Below are 25,229 nucleotides of genomic sequence, written 5' to 3' on the forward strand. Positions count from 1 at the left end.
GCAAGGCCTGGCAGGCCGGATTTGGCCCGCGGGCCTTGTGTTTGACATGTGTGGTTTAAAGCATGAAAAAACAATACCGTTGTGCCAAACAGTACTGAACAAAACAGTTATTTCTTTTTCCTTTTTGTTTTGTTTAAAACATTAATAAATCCCTACCCATTCTAAAAGAGGTAGGTCCAGCCCAGATCTCCTTTCTGCAGTAGTTTTTTTTATTTTTTTATTGAATTTATTGGGGTGACTCTGGTTAATAAAATTATATATGTTTCAGGGGTACAATATTATATCTTGTGTGTTTTTTTTATTTAAACAAATGTGTTTTTCTTTACTTTCTTTATGAAAACACTAAAAAAGATCAATTAGAGGTAATATATATATATATATATATGTCATATATATATATATATATATATATATATATATATATATATATAACAACTGAAATGAAAAATAAACTAGAGGCAGTCAATAGTAGATTAGAATATACAGAAAAACAGATTAGCAACTTGGAAGACAGAGTAGTGGAAATCACTCAAACAGAACAGCATAAAGGTAAATGAATAATAATGCAAATGAGGGAAGTTCAAGAGACTTCTGGGACAATATAAAAAAGCTAACATTCATTATAGGCATTACAGAAAGAGAGAGAGGAGAGAGAGGGAGAGAACGAACACAAAAGGGGCTGGGGTAGACAGTTTAATTGAAAAAATAATGGTTGAAAACTTTCCCAACCTGGGGAGAAAACCCAGGTCCAGGGTGCACATAGAATTCCAAACGAGGAACCCAACAAGACTCAAACCAAGACATATTGCAATTAAAATGGCAAAAGTTAAAGAGACAATCTTGAAGGGAGCAAGAGAAAAATATCTAGCAAAAACAGGAAACCCCATAAGGCTTTCAGTTGATTTCTCTACAGAAAATTTATAGGCTAAAAGGGAGTGGCAGGTTATATTTAAAGTGCTGAAAGAAAGGAACCTACAACCTAGAATACTCTATTCAGAAGTGAAGGGAGATAAAGAGTTCCTCAGATAAGCAAAATCAAGGAGCTTGTCACCACTAAACTGGCTTTACAAAACATGCTCAGGGTTTTCAGCAGAAAAGGTCATAACCAGAAATAAGAGAATATATGAGACAACGCCGTTTGCTCCACATCCACGCCACAGGTGTCATCCGGCTTTGAAGGTGGATTCCCACAGCAGCTATTCCAGTGATGCCCTCAGGACTGGACTAACTCTGTTGGTGTTCTTGCCATCTGCCACTGCCCTTCGGCAAAGTGAGTCCAGAATTCCTCTGGCCCGTGGCCCTCCCTGAGTGCTTAGCTTGGAGTTATTTTTATTACTATGGCTGGATTTTCTCTGGGCATAGTTCTTTACCAGGACTCACAGTTTCCTTACAGCTGGTGAAATACCTGTTAGTTTGGGAAAACCTAGTATCTGTACCATGGGCCCTCAGATCACTCACATCTAAACATTACATTTTACCCAACCAATTATTGCATTCAATATCTGCTTCAGTACTGGCAGGCTGCCATCCGGACAGAGTTCCATTTTCTGTTCCTGCTCATTGGGAACATGCCTTGGCTACAATCAATGAAAACTGGCCATCTTTTCAGTTTTTTTCTAGGCTGGTACTAGAAGTGATATTTTGTGCTTATTTACATTGATCTGATTTTTAGTGAGGTTGAACTTTTATATATATATATATATATATATATATATATATATATATATATAGAGAGAGAGAGAGAGAGAGAGAGAGAGAGAGAGAGAGAGAGAGAAACACACCTCTTGTGTTTCTTCTTATGTAAATTGGCTATTCATTTATTTGACTCGTTTTTCTGTTTGGAGACTTCTGTTGATTAGTTTTTATAACAGTTTTACTAAGATTTTCACTTACAGTACAATTCATCCTTTGAAAATATACAATTCAATGGTTTTTAGTATATTCACAGAGTTGTGCAGCCATCACAATATCTCCTTTCAGAACAATTTTATTATCCCAAATAGAAGCTCACTGCCCATTAGGAGTCACTCTGTCTCCACCAGCCTCAGAAAACCACTTTCTATCTTTATGGACTTATCTATTCTGGGTATTTCATATAAATGGAATCATGAAAAAAAGAAAATACGTGAAAAGAAAAACCACCAGGAAAGGCAAATCTATGTAAGGAAACGTATCCAGAATTTTTTTTTTCTTTAAAAACTAATTTTCATTCATAATGCTAATAGCAGGACGAAAAACACACATGATGTCAGAATAAGCCGTTTGGGCAAAAATAAAAAGGATCCCCAGTAAAAATTTATAGAGAAGATTCCATTATTAACTTTTGGTCGAGAATATGTTTGTATATTTTCAGAAAACAACCCCAAGACCATGTGGATTCCTGCAACAGAGAGGAATTGACAGGAGTGCTCCAGCCATAAAGGCAAGAGGAAAAACAATCCAGAGATGGAAGATGCTGAGGATGCCTTGCCATACAAGCAGTCAGCAGCTGTGCATCGCTGCAGGTTGCCCAGGACCAAACCAGAGGTCAGACCTGCATTGCCACCATTTGTCCATCATCCGGATACCATTGCTGACATGTACTCAAAAAACTGTTGGACATTGAATCTGGGATTCAAAAACTATTGGCCCAGAAAGAAACTTACTACAGACTGATTTAATTTGACTCTCAGCATAGCCATTGTTGCTTGTCTCATTTTTTGTTTATTTCTAGTCTGCATAAGGAAAGAAAACGGGGGAGATGCCAGAAACAAATCAGTTTCACTAAAAGAGAGTTGTAACTGAAGCAATCTCCACCTTGTTTGTCCCATGTACATTTCTGTTATTTCTTGCCTAAGGGCTACATGTAAATTTCTGTTTATGTTACCTAAGATGTTTTCCCCAAAGCCTCAATAAAAGGGATGGCAGGGCTAGAGCAGTAGTAGTTATCCCACTAGAGTTGGACTACCGCCTGGCCCCCCAAATTGAATTTCTTTTAAGTCTCTTTTCATTTGTGTGTGGCCCTTCTCCAGAACCTGAACCCTGAATTGGAACCCTTTCCATGTGAGACGTGAAAGAGATTCCTACACCCCTGGTTGCCCCCCACCCCAATAAGGGGCGGGGCTGGCCAGCCAACCTCCTACAGCCCCTCCCCCAAGCCAGTCCAGTCCTGATCAGGCTCTATCAGGGTGGGCCAGCTGCCAACCTCCCGCCATCTCCTCCTCCCGATAGGCCCAACCCTGATCCACCCTGATTGGGGCCAGGCTGAACAGACCCCACCAGTGCAGGAATTCATGCACTAGGCCTCTAGTATATGGTAAACACAGTGAATCAGACACTTAAAAGACTAGTATGGAGATTAAACTACAAAGGAGCAAAATCAATAATTACAATAAGTAGCTAGGGGATATACAAAACAAAAACATTAAAATATAACATTAAAACATCTTTTAATTCAATAGAACCTTTGCTGTGCCATTTGGTGGACACACTGCCCTCTTGGGATTAAAGTCCTCAAAATGAAAGGTCAACGTTACCAAAATGGGAAGCAAGTCTATGATAATAAAAGCATACTATGCTAATTAGACCAGATGTCCAAACAGCGGAATGACCATTGGACAATCTTCCGGACGAAGATGGGGCTGCAAGGGCCAAGCCCCTTGCACAAATTTTGTGCATTGGGCCTCTAGTGTTCTATAAAATAGTTATCTACGTATATATAAGGCTAATATGCAAATTGTCCCCTTGGGAGTTCAACCAGGAGACTGGGAGTTCGATTGCTCACTGTGACATGCACTGACCACCAGGGGGTAGTTTGGAATGAAGGAAGGCCCAGCCAGCAGCTGGCAGCCAGGGGAGGCCCTGATCAGCCCTGATCACAGGCCAGGCCTAGGACCTATCTGTGCACGGATTTCATGCACTGGGACTCTAGTTAGGTATAATAGAGAATCCACCTGATTATTAAAAGTCTCCTCTGCAGTAGATACCTATTGACAAACATTCCCAGGAGACAAAAGTATCTTCTACATCCTGTGTCCTTTTTAATATGTATATATACACACACACACATATATATACACACATACACACACATATATACATACACACACACACATACGTATATATGTGTGTGTGTGTGTGTGTGTGTGTGTGTGTGAGTGTATATGTGTGTGTGTGTGTGTGTGTGTGTGTTGATTTTAGAGGGAGAGGGAGAAAAAAAACATCAATGATGAGAGAATCATTTGATCAGCTGCTTCCTGTATGCTCCCTACTGGTGATCAAGCCTGTAACCCAGGCATATGCCCTGACAGAAATGGAACCATCACTTCGTGGTTCATAGGTCCATGCTCAAAGCCCTGGGCCACCAACCAGGCCATCCTGTGCCCCTTTGAGACCTCCATCCCCATCTGTTCTCCAGACTTCTTTGTCATTAATCTTCCAACTCTGTTACATATAGCCTGTTAGGTACTGGCCATGAATAATGTAATTTATTTTTGGCCACCTCTCCAGACAAAGTGAATAACCAAAATACCACTTGGAGTTCCAATTAATGGTAAGATTTCCCTTCACCACTATCCTTCAGAGCCACCCCTATGTCAAACTAGTGATATTAAGTGATACTGGAACATTATGCAGATCTATTTGTACACCAGACTCGTGTATTTCCTTCTGCAGTCAACTGGTTGTAAGGAACTTCCCAGAGGCCAAAGACCTCCAGGGTCTGTGCTGGCTATATGTTAGCAGAGTCTTTCCAGTATTTTGTTGCCAGCAATGTCCTCCCTGGTCATTAGTGACTGCCTGCTCCCTGGAGCACTCTGAGCGTCTAACCCAGCCATTTGTCTAGTAAGCAGGTAGGCGGTTTGATAGGTCTGGAAGAACACTAGCATCCCCCCTTTTTTTTTTCCTTTTTTTAAAAAATATATTTTATTGATTTATTACAGAGAGGAAGGGAGAGGGATAGAGAGCTAGAAACGTCGATGAGAGAGAAACATCGACCAGCCGCGTCCTGTACACCCCGCACCGGGGATGTGCCCGCAACCAAGGTACATGCCCTTGACTGGAATCGAACCCAGGACCTTTCAGTCCACAGGCCAACGCTCCATCCACTGAGCCAAACTGGTCTTGGCAACTAGCATCCCCTTTCAAGGCATCTACCCCAGATGTGGAAATCACAAAAACATGGCAGGCCTGACAAGCTGGACCAAAAGTAACCACACTGGCTGATCAGATCATAAATTCCTAACTGGAGTGTCTCCATTGCACTTTTTATCCAATCCTAGAAACGCCCCCCCCCCGCCCCCTCACACACATACACTTCTCCTGGCTTCCTTAACCCACCACCAGTGGATTTCATGCACCTTCCTTACATCTCCTTTGATTGTAATGGGCAAAATAAACTGCAATATTGCCATGTGGCAAGGCTTTTTCTCAAATCCATTGAGATTTTGCTTCTAGGTGTGTCCTGAAAATTGGACTCAAACTCCTATAAAACTTTTCTACAAGTTTAGACACTCTCATAGACAACCCCATCCTCCGAGCTGGAGCTTATCACAACTCCCACCTCCCACCCCGCCTCCGAACGCCGGGACATTAGGATGTTTACGCCAGGAAACGGCATCATCAACACCATCACACGGAGGGGAGGAGTCCACTCCAGCCGGGCCTGGCCAGCCACGCCCCCTGAGCCCGGCCGCAGCGCCTCTGCGCAGGCGCACGCCGGCCGCGGCCGCTGGGGGCGGGGCTGTGAGCGCTGCTCGCGGGCTCGGCGGGTCCGCGACCCGGTCCTGTCCACATGGAGCTGCGGGCCTCCGCGTCCTGGGCTCGCCCGCGGGAAGGCCCCGGGGACGCCGAGGCCGAGCGGCCGGGGGCCGGGGCGGGGGCGGGGGCCGAGGCCGCGCGCCCGGAGCCCGGGGCGGGGGCCGGGGCCCAGCGGCCGGAGCCCGGGGCGGGGGCCGGGGCCGAGCCCGGCGCGCTGCGGGCCGCCCTGTTCCTGCGCTGCCTCTGCCTGGTGGGCTTCCTGGTGAGTGCGGGCGGGGCCGGGCCGGCGGCGGCGCTGAGCCGGGAGGGGCGCTCCGGGCGGTGGGTGACCTCAGGGCGCCGGTGTGAGACCCTGACCTGGCGCTTGGGCCGAGAAAAACTTCAGAGCAAGACTCAAACCTGAGACTCACACGTTTATTCTAAGGAGTAGCCCCTGCCCGGGGAGGAAAGGTCGGGAGGCGGTCTGACCTATGGCCAGATAGGAGAGTCAGGGAGGCCGAACCTGAGACCAGTGACGTGCCCGAGAGGAAGAGGTCACCCTGGGGCAGTCCCACCCTGTGAGGTCCGCGCCTGGTGACCTTCCCTATCCTACCGGCTGATTACTGTTCCTGCTCCGCCTGGCAGCTGCCTGCCCCGCGAGGCTCAGCCCGGCTGCCAACCGAGTCCGCCCGGTGGCGCCTCCGGTGCCCCATCGCCGCCTGCATTCTGGACTTACCCCACCGCTCATGGCCGGAGCCTCCACCCACCCGGCCTGGCCCACCCTGATGGCTAGATCCCAGGTGTTGGTGGCATGGCGGTGCAGGCGTGCCAGTGGAGAGCAGGCTCTCCTGGGCAAGCTTGGCAGAGCCCCGCTGGCAGTGGCTGCCGGGGAAACGCAGGCCTTTTCCAGCCTGGGTCCGGGGGTTGCTGTTGATGACCCCACTTGGCACATTTTCATTAGGGTTCCTGGCACACTGGAATGTTTAAAAATGCAAGTCACAGTGAGTCTACACTTCTCCCTGTGGACAAACTTTATATGCTGTGGGGTGCAGGGCTTTGTCATTGTGTGTGTGTGTGTGTGGGGGGGGGTTAATAGCACAGTTAACAATTTCATGTCTAATGGAAAGCTTAGGAAGCTGAGTATGTGGTGAGTACATTCATTCGTCCACCCGCTCATTTATTATTCATGGGGTTTTGGACTCCGGCTGTGTGTTAGTGTGGAGCTCCCATTGCTGTACATACCACCAGTGCCTGGGAGGACTCACCGCCTTGCTGGGAAGCGTGTGCTGGAGGTTTGTGGACCACTCTCTGTAGGAAGCCGGGCCCACCTTTTCACTCCTGTTTCCAAGTGTAGACCTGCTCCAGTTGTCCGGCTGTGAGCTAATCCAGCGTGGGCAGAGACCCAGGAGGATTTTCCCTTTTGGGCCCCAAACTGTCTTGACCACTAAAGGGTGCCTCGCTTGAGTTAGCACCTGAGTCGCACTTAGCTGGCTGAGGAGCTGGAGGCAGTCTGCCTCCCCTCATCAGTGCAAGCTGTCCAACGGCCCGAAAGGCTTACTGTGGGATTGAGAGCTGTAAGGCAATGAAAGCGTATTTCCCTTATTGCTGTAAGCACACGCTGAGAGCCGGTCAGGGACGGCAGCTTTTCCGAGGGATCCCAGCCTCCCACTAAGATTGCTTAATGCCCTCGAGTTCAGAGCCTGGAACTTCTTCTGACTTTCTTTTTTTCTTTTTTTTCTTTTTTTTAATTTATTGATTTTTTACAGAGAGGAAGGGAAACATTTTACAGATAGAGAGAAACATTGAGCCGAAACCGGTTTGGCTCAGTGGATAGAGCGTCAGCCCGTGGACTGAAGGGTCCCCGGTTCGATTCTGGTCAAGGGCATGTACCTTGGTTGCAGGCACATCCCCAGTAGGGGGTATGCAAGAGGCAGCTGATGGATGATTGTCTCTCATCGATGTTTCTAACTCTCTATCCCTCTCTCTTCCTCTCTGTAAAAAAAAAAAAAAAATCAATAAAATATATTAAAAGAAAGAAAGAAACATTGAATGAGAGAGAAACATTAATCAGTTGCCTCCTACACACCCTTAACTGGGATGTGCCCACAACCAAGGTATATGTCCTTCACTGGAATCGAACCTGGGACCTTTCAGTCCGAAGGCCAATGCTCTATCCACTGAGAAAACCGGTTAAGGCCTAGTTTCTTTCTTAGTTGAGCCTGAGGATGCAGGTTCCTCTTCTTCCTACCAATCCAGTCACCGAAAATCCAAAACCATTGAGTGTGAGTGGTTGGCCGCCATCCACCTTCTGGTAGAAGAAGGGGGCCCCAAGCACTGCAGCCCTACCTCTGATGGCATGCCGATCTATCTGCCAGGTGGACAGGATCTGGACCCTCATCCAGAAAGTCCACACCGGAATTCAGAGAATTTTGGAAGCCAACATGACCTAGAATTGAACCTAGTTTGAGAGTGTTCCTATGATTGGCCTTGGGGTTCAGCTTTGCAATCAGAGCTCCTCATATGCTGTCCTCATGGCAAGCCTAATCTGACAGACCTGGTGTAAAAGTTTAATTTTAATAATTATGCAAGAGAATCATCAGGTCGGGATTTTTTTTTAAATGGAAAGTTTTGTTAACAAAATATATGCAACTTGCAGCACCTAATGCCTGTTAGGTAACAGCTAAGGAATATTATACATATCTCAGTTACGGTTTTTAATACAGAGATGAGAAGACCCCTAAGACTTTGGGGAAATGATTTCCAATTGGGAGAGGAAATGAATAAGTTAAAGAGTTCGCTGGTGCAAATGCTTCGTTTCCAGCTCTCCGTGTGTAGGTTTCAGGTGGTGTGGAGAGGAAGCCTAAGGCGAGGAGGTCCTTCGTGGTCAGCACGCTAAGGTGCTGCCAGGACCTACGATTTCAGTCTCTTCTCCCCTCCCGGTGCCTGGGAGAGCTGTATCTCATTCCATCACCTTTAGTCAGGTGAGAATTAATTTTCAAAAGATCCCAAAACGCTGTAACCTGTAACGTACCCCTCAGTCTGCATTGACATGTAGGTGTTCTGCGGAAGGGTTACATGGCCCTCTCACCTGGTTCCCAGGTCCCAACTTGGAAGTCCCTTTTCTGTTAAACTAGGAGACAGTTTGAGGGCAGAGCTTCCTCGGAGGAAGGAGCTACAGCCAGCCTCCTTGGGGAAAGATAATCCTTTTCAGGCTCACAAATACTAAAATAATACTCATCACCTATATTGCTTATGAGTCTATGTTTTTATATCTGTCTTCCATAGATGTTGGCTACCTACTGAAATATTTCTCCCAGCCCTTATTTAGAATAACCATTCCAATATTAAATACAAACAGTACTGGGAATTTTTTGGGATAACATACTTGCTGGATAGTTGAGTTTCCTTGTATTAAAGATCCAGAAAATGTATTTGAGTCTTATAAATGATATAAAATATCAGTAGGCTGATAGAACAAAGCTGACAGTAAAGCCCTTCCCCAAAAGTTGGCTTGGACTCAAAAGAAATGCTAAGTACATTAGTGTTCCCTTCCTGGCAGCTTTGTTTTCCATGATTTCAGTTACCTGTGGTCAACGTTGGTCCAAAAACTTACGTGGGGAAATCCAGACGTAAGTTGCGCGCCGTTTAAAATCTCCCGCTGCCCCCTTCGTCCAGGCCCGTCTGCGAAGTGTCCCATCGCCCTGTGGTCCACAACTGGACACTGCACCTTTCCGTCAGTCACTTGGTAGCCTTCTCGGGCACCAGGATGGACACAGTGCTGTGTCACGGCAGCCAGTGCTAGGTCACAACGCCTCGTCCCGCCTCAGTCCAGCTCCTCACACAGGCACTGTACATCCCAGGCAGCACGGGAAGTGGGTGGGCACAGCCATCAGAAGTTTGTAGGTTTATTACAATGTGTTGTTATCATTGTTCTGCTCTATAGTTACTGTTTTCCCCTCTTACCGGGCCTGACCTAGAAATTAAACTTGGTCGTAGGAATGCATGGATAGGAGAACACATTTGGTGTGGGCACTCTGCTTTCATGCCCTCTTGGGGCGCATCCCCCAAGGACAAGGGAGCACTGCTGCAATCTTAAACCAAAACAGTGTGCCATAGTTCTGGGAGTGTAGGTTTATGAGCTGTTTAAGGTCACTGGATATTATATTTACATGACTATCTACAGCTGTAACCATGGGGAAAACACTGAAAAGGGTATGGGAAGTTTATGTTTCTATAATTAGATGGATGTACTGCTACCAAGAGAGACAGGGAGCGAGAGATGAATTATTGGCTGAAAAAACACACAACTTGGTCAAGTATTTCTGTTTAGAGTTACCAGAAAAGATATTCAGGTTGACTATGAAAGACACTGTGTGTGCTATGATGTGTGTGTTTTTTTCTCCTAAATCAGTTGTAGCAAGTAACCAAGTGAAGTAAGAATGAGAGTGACATTTAAAGGGAAAATTAACCATCTGTTAACAAAGAAGGATCAATACTCATTCTCAGAACTGAAGAGAAAATGTTTGAGCTTGTGTTGTGTGTCAGCTTTCTCAGCCTTTGCCTCTCATGTGCATCGTGTTTCTGCCAGGCAGGTGACAGCAGCATGCTTGGTAGCCTTACATAACTCCCCAATCCACAGGCTGCTTAGTAAGTGGAGGACTGGAGCTGAGAACTGTCTGTCCGACCTCAGAGCGCACGCTCCCTCCGTGACGTAGCTGCAGAGTGTGGCCTTCGCTTCACTGCGATGTCCTTTCCAGCATTACCTTGTTAGGCTGTAAGCCACGGTCAGTACCTTCCCCAGCTGCAGGAGGAAACGCGTGTCATTAAGTACAAGCTGCTTTGTCCAGAAACACACATCACCCTACCCCCTTTCTCGCTTTATTGCTCACAGAATTGTTTTGTTTTCTTATTGGAGGGACGCTGGCAGCACATCCTTCTGGAATATTAAAGATGGTTACAGAGGCGCTGAAGTTACCATGGCTTCTAGGTCAGAGTGGCCCGCACATTTGCAGGCCGCCTCTGCTACAGCACATTGCATTTGGATCCTGGATAACTTGGATCTGATGAGTATAGCATAGGGAATGCACTTAGGATTTCTTATTTGCTCAGTTTTAGATAGCGGTCCTAATTGGAAAATCAGCGTATAGTTAGGATCGCCACTTTAAAAACACCAGACTTATTGGAGTTAATCGGTGCTCTGTCGTTCAGGACTTGTTTGGTGTCAGCATGGTGGTGCCTCTATTGGGCCTTCACGTCAAGTCTCTTGGAGCGAGTCCCACTGTGGCTGGGATAGCAGGTGAGTGAGTGCACTGCACATTTTCAGAGCGGCGCCTTACATCCCTGCACTGAGTGCCTGAAAGCGGCTCAGCCTTCGAGCTCAATGCTACCCTAAAGTAAATGAAAAACGCTATGAAATGGATTCTCAGAATACGTCATTCATCTTTTCCTAGACCGCCGATGTTCTGAGCGGCTTTGAGACGGGCAGAAAGGGGAGGGGGACAAACCTTCCAGGTCAGTTGCGAACTCCCCGCACCAGCACCAGCACCAGCACCAGCACGTTAGAGTGCTGTGAGGAGTTTCCACCCACACGCCAAGCTCCACCCGGCGTCACTGATGTTCAGAGAGGCAGGACCTAGCAGGCTTTGGATTGGCTGATGAATGACCAATTAAGGCTTCAGTCCCCGATCATTCACAAGCTCCATAGGCAGGTGTTTGGGGACAGTTTGGGACGCATGTTCAGTAAGCCCTGCCCCTGCCAGTGTTGTATTCCCTCAGAAAGGGATCTGGAATTATACTGGACCAGCCGGCAGCACAAGGGTTTTATTTACGAGACATGTTATGGATATAATGGAGGGCAAAGCACTGTGTGAACTACGTTCTTTATAAAATAAAAGCACCGCGAGCAGAGAGAGGTGCGTGCATTGCTGATGTTAACAGCTGAAGACTTGGTGGATGCCAGGCTGGGCTCTGCTCCCCTCGGCTCTGCTTCGTCTCCGGGAACCTCACACGGAGGAAGGACTGTCTCAAGGTCCTAAGGGAACTTGCCTGTAGTCTCTCTTCTGCTTGCTTTCATTTTATTTTGAAGACCTTTTATTACTTACTAATTAGATTACTTATACTCTTCCAATTGAAAAACATTGTGGGGGTATTTCTTTTTTGAAATGACCTTTTTTTTCTTGATGTTTTTCTGTTAATTTGTGTGCATTGTTACCCATTGTCAGTTCTGCCAGGGTTGGCTGATCTTGGCTGATCTCGCTCTTGGTGTTGATGTTTTGCAGGCTCCTCCTATGGCATCTTGCAGCTCTTGTCTAGCACCCCCGTGGTAAGTTACCTTCCATCAGGCTCACACCCTCTGAGTGTACCCAGCCCAGCGGCTGCAGAATCGGGGCTGGGCTTCCAAAGTGGGTGTGCCAATGATTGGGAGATCCCGGCGTTAGATCAGAAGGTCCCTTCAGTCACTGCCTTTCTCGTTGGGCCTCTGTGTACCAGAGTGATGGCTTCTGGAAGGAGCATCTTGAGTCAGAACGAGAGCCCACTGTGCCATGTCCTTCCCATGATTCCCTGCTGACCTTTGACTGGGAAAGAGAATGGTTATTACCAAGTTTAGCATTTGTTTCAATTAATTGACAATAATCAAATCCAGCCATGCCTCTAGGGTTCTGTTTGAAGTTGTGCGTCTTGAACTGCGTGGTTTATTAATTCTAAAACTGAAGTGTGCAGACAGGAGCCCTTTGGAGGTCATGTCTGCCCACAGCGTGGGTGGAAGTAGCCAGAGCTGCACTGTCACTCCCATGGACCACTCACTGTTTGAAATTTGGAATTCTGAGCCGAGCCTCCCCTTCTCCTTCCTGACCTGCACGCTGCCACTGGGTCTTAGCCTCGGTGTCCAGGGGTCCAGGAGGGCCAGGCAGAACTGTCAGGCTAGTCCACGGGCTGACCAGCTGGGGCCTTGGTTAGTGAACACGGAGGTGGGACTGCTTCCCAAGAGCGGCTTACACATAAAATGTGTTTTAAAAGAGAAGAAATTTGGTCAGATTTTGTAATGAATTCTTTGGTAAATAAATAGCTACTCCCTGGTTTATCTTATTTTGAAGTCTTTCATAGGTTAAATTTGTGTAACAATAATAATTTTATTCTCATTTGACCTTTACAATGACCCAGCAAAGTATTTATCTCCCTTTATTACACAGGAGGAAATTAAGGCTCACAAACACAAATGTGAGATAATTTGACAAAGTGACTCATCTTGTACCCACACTGTAAGCCTGGGTTCTTTTCTCCCTAACAGTCTTGGCCTTAAAGATCCAAAACAGTGAAGGACACCCAGCCTCAGGTTGCACAGGAGGTGCGCTCACTTTCAGGGCAGCAGGGCCCTGAGAAAGCATTTGCCTGTGCTTGGCAAAGGGCTTCTCTTTCTGTTTGGAAACTCACTACCCACACACTTGCTAGTGTGTGAGCCTCCAGCCAGCGCCTCCTGCTGGGCTCTGATGATCTGAGTCAGTGGTCGGCAAACTCATTAGTCTACAGAGCCAAATATCAACGGTACCATTGAAATTTCTTTTGAGAGCCAAATTTTTTAACTTAAACTATATAGGTAGGCACATTGTTATTAACTTAATTAGGGTGCTCCTAAGCTGGCCTTTACTAAAAACTCAAGGGGCCAAAGAGCCGCATGTGGCTCACGAGCCGCAGTTTGCCAACCACTGGTCTGAGTGAAGGAGCGCTCCTCGGAGCACTGGCAAGTGGGAGCAGTGGTGACAGATTTTATCACAGCCGAGGCCCAGCCTCTTTTCCAAGTAAGCCTTTGCTTTACCATATCTGCACTTACAAAGCACATGCCATAAACCTTCTAGCTGTGATGTCTATAGAGAAACTCCTTAGAAACCATTCACGTGGAATACCAAATAAACATTTTCTTGTCAACCAGTGCTTTCATAAATTTTTAATAAGTTCTTAGAAATATTTTAATTTAAAAAGAAAAGTATGTGTCAGATTTGACTAATAATTTTAATATATCTATTTTAATAAAAATGACTAGCGTCTCTTAAGTACTTACTCCCTATCCGACCCTGTGCTGAGCGCTTGGTTTCATTCAGCCCTGACTGCTCCGCCAGCCTCCTGAGGTCCTGCGGCCTTAAGGACTGATTTCCCATAAAGCACCGGCCAGTGTGGAGGGGAAGACTCCCCAAGGCAGATACTATTATTTTTCCTAATTTGCAGAGAGAGGAGCAGGGCCCGTGGCATGTGGAATGGTAAGAGCTCAGGTCGCATCCAGACACCAAGCGCAGGGCCCCGTGGACCTGCCAGGTCACAGCACTGCCCCGGACACAGGAGGGAAGTGGAGAATTCTCAGTCCACTGCAATGAGAGCTAGGGAAGAAGTTGATAGTATTTTAGAATATTTGCCCTTTAATTTTTATAAACATATCTGTCCTCTGTAAAAAGATCTTTTGCATGTTTTTTTTTTTTTAGAAAAATATAAACATAAATGTAAAAGTGGGGGAAGGGCAGGACAGAGGTGGCTGCTGCTGGCAAAGCAGAGAGGCAGGCTCCCTGTCGGTGTCGGTGTCGGTGTGGCGGCTCCTTGGCGAGGGCGGGGTCATTGGCAGCCTGAGGGGTAAAGAAGCAGGAGGCTGTGGACCACCTTCCAGCCAGTGCCAGGCCACGTGGCCGGAGCCCTGCCCTTGACCTTTCTCCAGCTCTGAGCGTTCAGTGATTTTATGCTGACACTTCTTACAAACAAAGCCTCGCCCAGAACCTCGGTATCTGCTCAGTGTGGCAGCGCTGTAGCCGGGCCGGGCTCCTCAGTCAGGTGTGTGTCAGTCTGCACGGCACTTGCAGCGTAGAAAGAGGAGAGCGTGCCTGCCCAGGCTGGCAGGAGCCTGAGGAGCTGCTGGAGACCGCGCATCATCTTACCCAGCTTCCTTACTAGCAGCAGCTCACCTCCTGCGAGGTGGATAGGGCCTCAGCAGGAGAGGAAAGGAGGAAGAGGAGACTGCCAGTACCCTGCCCACTCTAGAGAACTTTCTCAGAGGCCTCGCCAGTGCTCCGGCTGCATCTCTGAAGGCAGGGCCTCTAGCTATAGGAGGTGTGTTTTGGGTTAGCCATTGCGGTGGAGATGGTTCGAACACAGGGAAGTGACGGGTGAGCTGGGAAGGCGGCGCTTTGCTCCTGAGGTGTCTGACCCTCCCCGCACCACCCCCAAACTCCATGTCAAACTTCAACGCCTCTGCACCGCAAAAGAAACAATGTGACGGAAAAGGCCACTGGAGTGGAAAAATATTTGCAACTATATATCTGCTAAGGATTAATATTCAGATATATATAGACCTTACACAACTGAATAGCAGAAAAAGAAATAATCCAATTAAGAAGTTGGCAAAGGATCTCGGTAAATGGTAAAGGTGTTCAACATCACTAATCATTAGGGAAATACAAATCAAAACTGCAGTGAGGCATCTCTCACACCTGTTAGGATGGCTGTCACCTCAGACAAGATAAATGACGGTGAAGATGTGGAGGAAAGAAACCCTTGTGCACTGCTGGTGGGAGTGCAGACCGGTGCAGCCACTGTGGAGACCCTGTGGAGGTTGCTCAAGAAATTAAAAAAGAACACGTATGTGATCCAGCAATTCTATGTGCGAAGAGGTTCACTGTAGCTATATTGACAGCAGCCCAGACATGGACACAGCTTTGGTCCATCAAGAGATGAATGGATAAAGCAGATGTCTGTATGTGCGCAGCGGATGCTGTTGGTCATGCAAAGGGGAATCCTGCCAGCTGTCACCACATGGCTGGGCCTAAGGGCACTCTGCTAACTCAGGAAGACGAGGTAGACAGCTACTGTGTGATCTCCTTCTGTGCTGAATCTAAAAACATCTGAATGAGATTTCTAACAGGTCAGATTTCTGATAACCAAAGGCAAGGGGAACAAATTGAGTGAAGGTGTTCAAAAGGTACACACTTCCCATATCAGTAAGTACTAGGAGGTACTGTGCAGCGTGGTGCCTATGCTTAATATTGCTGACTGACATATTTGAAAGTTGTTACGAGTAAATTCTAAAAGTTGTCATCACAAGGAAAGAACATTTTTCATTTTTATTTACATCTATTTAAGACAATGGGTGTTAATTACATTTACTGTGGGAATCATTTTGCAGTACATGTAAGTCCTATGGGCTGACAAAATTAATAGGCCCTGGCCTGTGTTGCTGAAGTGTTGCCCCCATACCAGAGGGTTGCAGGTTCGATTCCTAGTCAAGGATACATGCCTGGGCTTCAGGTTCACTCCCCACCCTTAGTCAGGGCGTGTGTGGGAAGCAACCAGGCATGTCTCTTACATTGACATTTCTCTCTCAGGTCCCCCCACCCCCTTTGCAATCCCTTCCTTCCACTCTCAGAAAAGCAATGGGAAAAATATCCTCAGGTGAGGATTAACAGACCAAAAAAGTTAATGATAAAATCCAAGGTTGTCATGATGTTAGAATATAGGTGCTCTTAAGAAAGAAAAAAAAAAGGGGAGGGGGGGGGACACAAATTTTTAATGGCATGGAATAATGTTCGAGATTTATTGTTAAGTGGAAAAGCAAGTTACGAAATACAGTATGCTATATTTTGTTAGAAATACCATTTGTAGATTTGGGGATTGTGAAGCATTTTTATATTCGTTTTTGTTTTTTAGTATTTCCTAAATTTCTAAATTGAATATTGCTTCTGATGAATTGAGGTGTGTAAAGTGATAATGAAGATAAAAATGGCCTTGGCTGGTGTGTCTGGGCAGTTAGAGCACCCCCACTGAAGGGTCATGGGTTCAAATCCCGGTGACGGGCATGTACCTGGGCTGCAGGTTCAAACCCCGCTCTGGAGTGTGCAGGATGCAACCAATCAGCAGGTTGCAGGTTTGGTCCCCATTTAGGGCTCAAACGGGAGGCAGATGATTGATGTCTCTCTCTCTCTCTCCCCCCTCACCCTCCCTCTCTAAAAATCAGTGAAGCATATCCTTGGCTGAGGATTTAGAGAGAGAGAGAGAGAGAGAGAGAGAGAGAGAGAGAGAACACGATCTATGTTGTATTCTCCACTCAACTTGTTAAAGACCAAAGAAAATACTCTGACAAATGGTATAATGGAATTAAGCGCCTGAGGATCTTAGCCCCAGTGCCCTGCTCTCTCCCCTGGTTTGCATTTGGGGGCATTTCTAAGGTGGTGATTTTACAGTGAATCAAAGGACTGTTTGTGTTCTTGCTTCCTCAGGGCTGCTGGAGTGATGTGATTGGACGACGGTTCTCCTTGCTGGTGTGCATTCTCTGCAGTGCCCTGGGTTACCTCATTCTTGGAGTATCCACCAACATGTTCCTGTTTGTCCTCGCCAGAGTCTCTGTGGGTGAGTTCTTACCCCTGTGTGTGTTCCTTCAAAATAAGTCACTTATATGTATATGCATAGAGAAAACCTTTCCCTGCTTGCCAATGCCCCTTTGATTAGAGCTTGTATAGAGGGCATAATGGCGATGAAATTAGAGCTGTAACACCACCATCAGTCAGGCTCTGCTGACTTGTCCAGGGCATCAGACCTTGTGCGTGCTGGAGCAGGAACCAGTGCCGTGTCTGTCAGAGGGCACAGCTCTCTCTGCAGGGAGCCTTGTTCCTTCCCATTGATCTCTCTCAATGAGGATGACTTGTTCAATGTCTTTGACCAGCACTGTGACTACTATTCTGTCCCTCAGCGAGCTTATAGTTTTGAAGTTGGGCTTCCTGACTTCAAATTGATCCTGACCACTATAGCTTTCCTGCTGCCTTCTGTGAAGCTGGCCATGGCTTTGTGGAGGGATGTTAGGGTTATGATGTAGTGGCTCAGTGGTTAGTTTTGTTCCAGACTGCTCCTGAATGTTTCTTCCATTTTGAAATATATATATTTTATTGATTTTGTACAGAGAGGAAGAGAGAGGGATAGAGAGTTAGAAACATCGATGAGAGAGAGTCATTGATCAGCTGCCTCTTGCACACCCCCTACTGGGGATATGCCCGCAACCAAGGTACATGCCCTTGACCGGAATCGAACCCGGGACCTTTCAGTCCCCAAGCCGACGCTCTATCCATTGAGCCAAACCGGTTTCGGCATGTTTCTTCCATTTTGAAATAGCTTTTGTTTTGTCCATCATTAAAATATTTTTCCATTCTTTGAAACACTACCTGTGAGTGCTGGGTGTTGAGATGCTGGGAAGGTAGTTACTCTTAATTCCCTCCTTGCCTTTTTGGTGACTAGAGCCCTGAGTTTCTCACCTTCCTCATGAGAGCACTGCCAGGTTCTGCTACTCTGGTGGACAAGTCTCCTGTATTCACCCTCCAAAACCCACGCTGTTTGCTGCTGTTGTCTATTTAAGAAAATGGTTTATGAATGCCTTTGCTCTAAACGTGATCAGTCATCCTAACAAGCACCACTGTTGCACACACACAAAACCCAGCTGACAGCGGTTTCCATGCACCTTGTGTCCCAGTCATTTTATGTTCTTGGTTTGGGTGGCAGTGTGTCCTTGTGCAGTATAATACACTCCACCTTCACTGGTAAGGCTGTTCAGAATTCAGAAGGAACAGATGAGAGATAAATAGTGTAACTGGAACTAAGACTTGACCACCTGCTGCCACGAAAGCCAAATTTGTGAGATATGCTGCTGAAAAAGGAAAGTGGTTTACGTATTCAACTACTAGACACCTGATAAGATGGGGAACTCTTGTCACAAAACCCATTGCAACATCTCAGTGCAGGCAGAGGTTTTTATGAGGAGGGAGAGAGAAAGGGAACAAAGAAATCACGGGGAAGGGGTTGAAAGCTCTCTGTGTGCAGGCCAGCACAGTCCATCCCGATAAGGACCTTGAAACTGGTCACGTGATGGACTGGTGGCATCATCCTGGTCTCCGCCATCCTGGGTCTGTGTCCTCTGGTTCTATGGCCGAAGGTCAGCAAATCCCCCAGAGCTGGGATGACGAGATCGGAGTCTGCATCCTCTGAGGTTAGTTCCTAGGATTCTTACACAAACACGCTGTTCATCTACAAGCTACATCTTAGTCAGAGTCAGCATCACAGACAGTCACAGGAATGGTGGGGCAGGTGACAATTCCCCCTGTACAATACCACCTATAAACTTGTTACAAAATGTGTAGAGATTCATGTGGAGGATGATGATGTTAATGTCAGCCAAACTGGTTGAGTAGTGATATGCAGCTGCTTCCTTCAGGGAGATCCCTGGAGACCACTGTTCCATCACGGTCAGGAGCAATCAGGCAGACCTGCCGGCAGCATTAGTTAGTAGGACCTACTCTCTATAATAATAAAAGCCTAAGCGACCATTGCAACCAAATGGACCCCTGAACAGGCTGTGTGGGGCGCCCAGGCCAGCAAGGGGGTTAGTGAGGGGCAACCAAACCACTGAGCAGCAGGCTGCATGGGGCGACCAGGCCCACGGGGCCGGGGGGGGGGGGGCGGGGCAGTTGGTGTGACCAGGCTGGCAGGGGGAGCAGTAAGGGGCAACCAGGCCGGTGGGTGGGCAGTTAGGGGCAACCAGGCCAGCGGCGGTGGTGGGACAGGGGCAATTGGGAGCGACTGGACTGGCAGGGGGGCATTTGGGTGACCAAGCTAACAGGGGGGCCAGTTAGGGGCAATTCGGCAGGCAGGCAGGTGAGCAGTTAGGAGCCAGTGGTCCTGGATTGTGAGGGGGATATCCAACTTCCGGTTTAGGCCTGACCCTGGGCCTAAACCAGCAGTCGGAGGGAAAGCGGAACAAAGAAATCACGGGGAAGGGGTTGCACCTGGAAGGGAGCCATGCCTCAGCAGGAGGAGTCGCTGGGTCGCAGATTGGAAAGGTTGCAGGCTGGGCTGAGGGGACCCCCCCCCTCCCGAATTTCGTGCACTGGGCCTCTAGTGTCTTGATAAAATTAGTGGGCAAACTATGTCATCATAATTCTGTTTATGTATGTGTTTGTTCAATGTGTGGGTGCATACAAGTCAAATACATCAGTAAAGTATCACAGCTTTCAATTTGTATAGTCAACAGTTTCACAAGCCTCTTGCTAGTAGAAAATCAGTGGTGGCATCATATCTTTAGGTTTTTACTCACTCCCTCTCATTCTTCCAGAGATATGGAGGCTCTGTGAGGACAGGTTATTTGTCTTTTTCCTGCCTTTCTGTTCCTTGCATTACCCTCAGGGTCAAGGTTCGTGCTGGACATACAGTAGGCATGCAGACAATGTTTGTTCCCTGAGTTTGTGAATGATGAAGGATAACTTTCCGTATAGAAGCCACCGTGAATTGTACTTGGACCACAGAGATGGCTGGAGACACTGGGATGTCCTGATGGGAGGTGGGTGGGAAGCTGAGGATTCAGGAGCCTGGTTGCCAGAGACAAGGTGGCCAGCCAGGATGGTGGGCTAACCAGAGTCCATCATGGCAGCTGGACCATGTGGTCTTAGAGGTTCAAAGAAGATGGAAGGGACCCCCATCAGGGATAAAGGTGAAGCCCCTTTTTTTAATGTGGAAAATGTTACAGAATCTGTTACTTGTCTCCTTGCAGGTATTTTTAAACATACCCTCTCCATTTCAAGGGCCATGCTTTCTGACCTGGTTCCAGAGAAGGAGCGGCCATTAGCCATTGGACAGTTAAACACAGCGTCTAGTGTGGGCTTCATCTTGGGCCCCGTGGTCGGTGGCTATCTTAGTGAACTGGACGGTGGATTTTGTCTAACGTGCTTCATCTGTTTCTCTGTCTTCATTCTCAATGCTGGTAAGTTGCTGTTTAATAATGAAAAGACTGGTTTACTCATTCATACTGACTGATCTACCTGCTTTTATCTCCTTATAATAATTATTTTTCTTAGAGTTGGTCAGTTCATTATTCAGAAATGAAAAACAGACACCCCCCCCCCCCCCACACGGCTCTTCCTATTGAGGCATGGCTCCCCTCCAGGTGCTTCCCCACACCGGCCTCCTGGTCGCCCTCACACAGACAGGCTCACTCCACAGGACGGCATTGCCACGTGCTCTTCCCTCCACCGCACGTTTCTTCACTGGCTCTCTCTTGTCATCACATTTAAACTGTTTGCTTCCTCAGAGAAGCTTTCTTTGATGATGTTGTCTAAAATAACTGTATTTGTTTATAGCTCTTCTGAAATCATATGACTAATGTATTTTCTCCCCTTCCCCCAATACGCACAATTAGAAAGTCAACTCCACAAGAGCTTGTATTTGCTCAGTGCCCAGAGAGGACAGGCACAGGTAGCCGATGTTCAGTGATAGTTGATGAATAAAAGAAGGCATGCTGGATAGGAGCCCCGTGGGTGCTCAGCCAGCTGCTTAAAGCCGAGAGGAGGAACCTCTTTGCCCAGAGACTGGTGCAGGGCAACCCTTAGATAAATAGCTTTATTAACAAAGGGTTCATGCTGTTCAGTTGTCCTAAATCTAATTATGTTCTACTTTCCCTGATATCCATTTTGAAGACTTCAGGCTGAGTGATGAATTCCATGCTGGGTTGGTATGTCAGCCTCGAGAAGCAAAGTTCAGGGGCTTACTAATGTCAGTCTTGCTCCGGTCTTTCACGTCCCTCACAATGACTTGTTTTCTCGGGGTAAGAACTCGGGCTCCGGTCTGAGGGATTGGGCACAGTCATGAGAACGAGTCGACTTGTGAGAACGAGAGTCAAGGTTGTCGCAGAAGCAGTTTACCCACTTCCCTACATGGTAACCACTCAGTAGATGCCAGTTGCTGTCATCATTATCCTTTTATTATTATTATTTGTACTTCTCTTCCAGTCCATTAACAACAGTTCTTCATTTCTTATCAGGATTCTGAGAGCTGTCACAGGGAACTAACTGGCATACATAAGAGCGAGGGAGAAGTCTGAAGTCCAGGCCTGCTGTCTCACGTGATCAGCTTTCTGGCCTAAACTAGTGCCTGGCTAGTTCTGGCCACATGCTGTGGCTGGAGAATGATGTAGCTTGGGGCCAGCGGGAAGCAGCCCTGACCGGCGGCCCAGCTGGTGGGACTTGTGCTGAAGGACTGCAGCCACAGGGATGAGTTAGGAAACTATCCTAGGTGACAGCTCCAGTTCAGTTTTCAGAAAACTCAGGCAGGGTTGGCACGAAGTCATTGGCGGGATCATACATCGGAGGCCAGACCAGCCTGTCCCCTGGGGGCAGAGGGCATCAGCCGAGCAGGGACAGAGCTGCTGGGTAAGGGTAAGGGTGGCGTGGGCGATGGGAATGGTGCCCCCAGAGGTTGCGACATGAGACTGGCAAAAGCATAGATCCAAGCAGGTGCTTCCCAATGGCCATTGTTGCTGGAACCCCGGCCACTCCCTGCAGGGCTGGCTGGCCGGCCCAGCACCTCTGCTCCACCCCTCCACCCCCCAAGCATAGCGCTGACCATGCAGTGGAATTGCCCTTTGTGTGTCCGCACCCCTCAGGTTTAAGTTCCTGGGGGACAGGGATTGTACAGGCCTGGCCTTGTGTGTGAATGTCGTAGCCAGCATGGGATTCAGCATGTAGAAGCATGACTATTCAGTGTGGGGCGGGTGGTCAGATGGAGGATAGTCAGAGAATCAGCAAAGTAGTGAGGGAGGATCTTAAATGTGAAGCCTGAGAACTTAGATATGAAATGGTGGCAAATAGGAAACCTTCATCGGCTTTTGATCTGGGGAAAATAGTATTACTTAGGCATAGATTTTCCCTTAAGGTGAATTGCAGATTCTGATATTAATAGGAGTAGAAGTGGCTGTGGGAATGGTCAAAAGCTGGATTCGAGAATACAGGTGAGTAAATCTGCTAACAAAAGCTGCAGCAGAAACCTTAGCCAGTCAGTGCTGTCCCCGTGGGAGGCGAGTGTGACCGTGATGTCAGCCCCCTGTAACACCTGTTTCCACAGGTCTCGTGTGGCTGTGTCCATGGAGTGAAGCCAGCATCCGGAGCACAAGGAGCGGCCTGAGGCTGGGGGAAAGCCGTGCCCCTTCGGGGAAGACCGGCCGTGTTGGACCAGAAGCCAGCCCAGGGCCCGGCCTGGAGGGCGAGGAGGGCGCGGAGGCCCGCGGGCCCTGGGCGGAGGGCGCGGCCGCGCTGCAGCGCCTGCGGAGCCTGGTGACCTCAGAGATGGGGGACGTGCTCCTGGTGCGCCTGCTGATGGCGCTGGCCGTCATGCTGTACCACAGCAACTTCGTCCTGGCCCTGGAGGAGCGCTTCGGGGTGCGGCCCAAGGCGACGGGCCACCTCATCAGCGGCTGCAGCGCCCTGGGGGCCCTGGCCGGCCTGGCCCTGGGGCCGCTCCTGCGGCTGTACCGGCACGACTGCCCGCGGCTGCTGCTGCACTCCAGCGCGCTCACCTGCCTGCTGCTGCTGCTCTTCGCCACCGCCCCCACCGCGGGCGCCGCCACGGCCCCCGCCCTGCTGCTGGCCTTCTCCACGGCCGTGGGCAGGACCTGCATCACGGACCTCCAGCTGGCCGCCGGCGGGGCCCGGGCCGGGGGCGCCCTCATAGGCCTGGGGCAGTCCGTGACGGCCGTGGGCCGGGTCGTGGCCCCCCTCCTCTCCGGAGTCGCCCAGGAGTTCAGTCCTTGTGGCCCCCCCAGCCTGGGGGCCGCGTTGGCTCTGGCGGCTGTTTCCATAATGCTGCTGCACAGACCTCGCTATGGCGGGGACGGCAGCGGCCGGTTAAAAAGTGAATAGAAGCATTTGGACAGCCGGCGAACCTGACCCGAGGTGGGATGGGGACAGAGGCCAGGCCGGAGGGTGCATTGGGAAGGAGGGGTGAGTGGTGAAAAGATATTTCCAGGCGGGCTCCTCCAGGCCAGCCTCCGGCTCCCGCCCAGGCCTGTGGATGATCAGAGTCCATCGGGAGAGGAGAGCGGGGAGGGGACAGGAAGCTGTGCGGGAAGGCAGGGACCCGGCTCCCTCCTTGATAAAAGCAGACTGCGGGCAGCTGGGACCGCGCCTGTCCACTGAGCGAAGAGGGCTTTTCCGCTGCCGGCCCCTGGACATGGAAGGAGCTGCTGAGAGCCGGTCTGCCACGTCCTCCAGTCAGAACAGGGTCGTGGGTGCTGGTTCCACCCGGGACCCGCTTCAGAGTCAGAGGCCAGCCTCGGCCCTGGGACTGACCTGCGGCCCCGGTGAGGCCAGACCTCGGTTGCATTCGGGAAGTTCCTCGTACAGTTCCTCGTGGAGGCAGAGAAAGGAGCTCTGAGACGGACTGGTTTTGATGAGAGGAAAACACTTTACGAGGGGCCATCTCCTCTTATTGGACTGGACCTCCCCAGCGGGCACCGAGCCCTGACTCTGGGCAGAATCAGTGCCAGGCGTCACGCCTCCTCGGGGACTTAGTTCTGCATTGCCTGGTATGGAAGGTCATTTCCTTCATTTCGCTGTCACTCCTGTGAACGGAAGAGCTGTTGTTCTCCACGGACACGGATTGGTGAGCCTTTTCCGGGGCCTGGACAGCTGCCACTCCAAGGTCAGTGCCCAAGGGGCGAGGGCCCGGGGCTCGCACGGCTCGGGGAAGGCACTGCGGGCACCGACTGCTTGGACCACAGCGGTCACCAATGACATCGTAGGTGCTCCCTCCCTCTCCTCCACCAACGACCCACGTCCATCTTCTCGACCAGCCCACTGGGGTGAAGTCCTGCTTTCGCCCCACCACAGAGAACTGTGGGTGAGGTTCTAGCACACTTATTTTTATGGCTTTGTTACTTATTATAGCAAAGCGGTGAAGTATTTCTGTAGGTTTAGAACTCGGATGTGGGGAAACTCCGATTTTTATGACAGAGTCAGTTGGAGTGTAAGTGAGGATCGTCCTCTCCGGTCCAGCCGCAGGGAAAGAGGCTTTTCCTCAGCGCCGTCTTGTGACCCCTCTGCAGGGCCGTGCCTGGGAGCGCCCTGGGTGTGCAGAGGCCGCCCCTGGAGTGGCCGGCTCGCCACGCGGCTGCACCGGAAGTCGGCAGCCAGCCAAGCTCTGCAATGAAGGAGAACTCCTCTGATAGGTTTCTCAGAAGCTTAGGCATAGCCTGGCTGTTACTTTAAAACCACAGCACTTTATTCTGAAGTTAAATACAAGCCGCTGAAGTAATGAGGTTTTATACTCACTCAGACACATGGAAACCTGAAAACCAGAGACAGCCTCGGAGAGACGCTGCTGCACTGGGGACTCAGTTGCCGTCCACACGATGACTGAACATGGCCGTACAGCCCTCTGTAGTGGTCCCATGCGCTGCTGCCCTGCGGGCGTGTTCTGGGTCCGGCAGTGCCAGGACCCCCGGAATGTGCCGCCTCCGACCTGCGGGCCGCGGGACGCCTGCCCTCTGTGCTCTGAAAACCACTGCGGGGCTGGGCAGGGTTTGGATCCTAGATGGAAAGCGAACTCAGGGAAATAAATCTGCTCAGGTAACGTCTGTGTTGATGTGGTGCTTAAATCCTTCGGAGTGACATCCGTAACCCTTTACATGGAATCGTGCTTCAGAGCCTGGGCCTCCTGCAGGGTTTATGAGGGAA

At 49.0% G+C, this 25,229-nt stretch overlaps 1 protein-coding gene across 3 annotated transcripts; it reads left to right on the plus strand.

Moving 5' to 3' along the window:
- Positions 1-5,701: 5,701 nt before the first annotated feature.
- On the plus strand, positions 5,702-23,642 carry MFSD9 (major facilitator superfamily domain containing 9). Of its 3 annotated transcripts, XM_084900906.1 has the most exons (7): positions 5,702-5,902; positions 5,942-5,998; positions 10,924-11,011; positions 11,994-12,037; positions 16,965-17,094; positions 20,276-20,485; positions 22,621-23,642. In XM_084900906.1, the coding sequence occupies exons 1-7, from the start codon at positions 5,771-5,773 to the stop codon at positions 23,412-23,414; spliced, it is 1,455 nt and encodes a 484-aa protein (XP_084757032.1). In that variant the 5' UTR covers positions 5,702-5,770; the 3' UTR covers positions 23,415-23,642. The 3 variants fall into 3 exon arrangements, with proteins under 3 accessions (XP_084757032.1, XP_084757031.1, XP_084757033.1); XM_084900905.1 differs by having other exon boundaries at positions 5,702-5,998; XM_084900907.1 differs by lacking the exons at positions 5,702-5,902; positions 5,942-5,998 and adding an exon at positions 8,676-8,696.
- The last annotated feature ends 1,587 nt before the right edge of the window (positions 23,643-25,229 follow it).

This window comes from Pipistrellus hanaki (genome assembly GCF_964339955.1).
Source record: "Pipistrellus hanaki genome assembly, chromosome: 12".
Taxonomy (NCBI): Eukaryota; Metazoa; Chordata; class Mammalia; order Chiroptera; family Vespertilionidae; genus Pipistrellus; species Pipistrellus hanaki.

Bases quoted from the DNA above. Each gene is read 5' to 3' on its own strand.
- MFSD9 (XM_084900905.1), top strand. From the start codon at position 5,771: ATGGAGCTGCGGGCCTCCGCGTCCTGGGCTCGCCCGCGGGAAGGCCCC. The intron at 5,999-10,923 runs GTGAGTGCGGGC...TCTGTCGTTCAG, and splicing joins TCTGCCTGGTGGGCTTCCTG to GACTTGTTTGGTGTCAGCAT. The intron at 20,486-22,620 runs GTAAGTTGCTGT...CTGTTTCCACAG, and splicing joins TGTCTTCATTCTCAATGCTG to GTCTCGTGTGGCTGTGTCCA.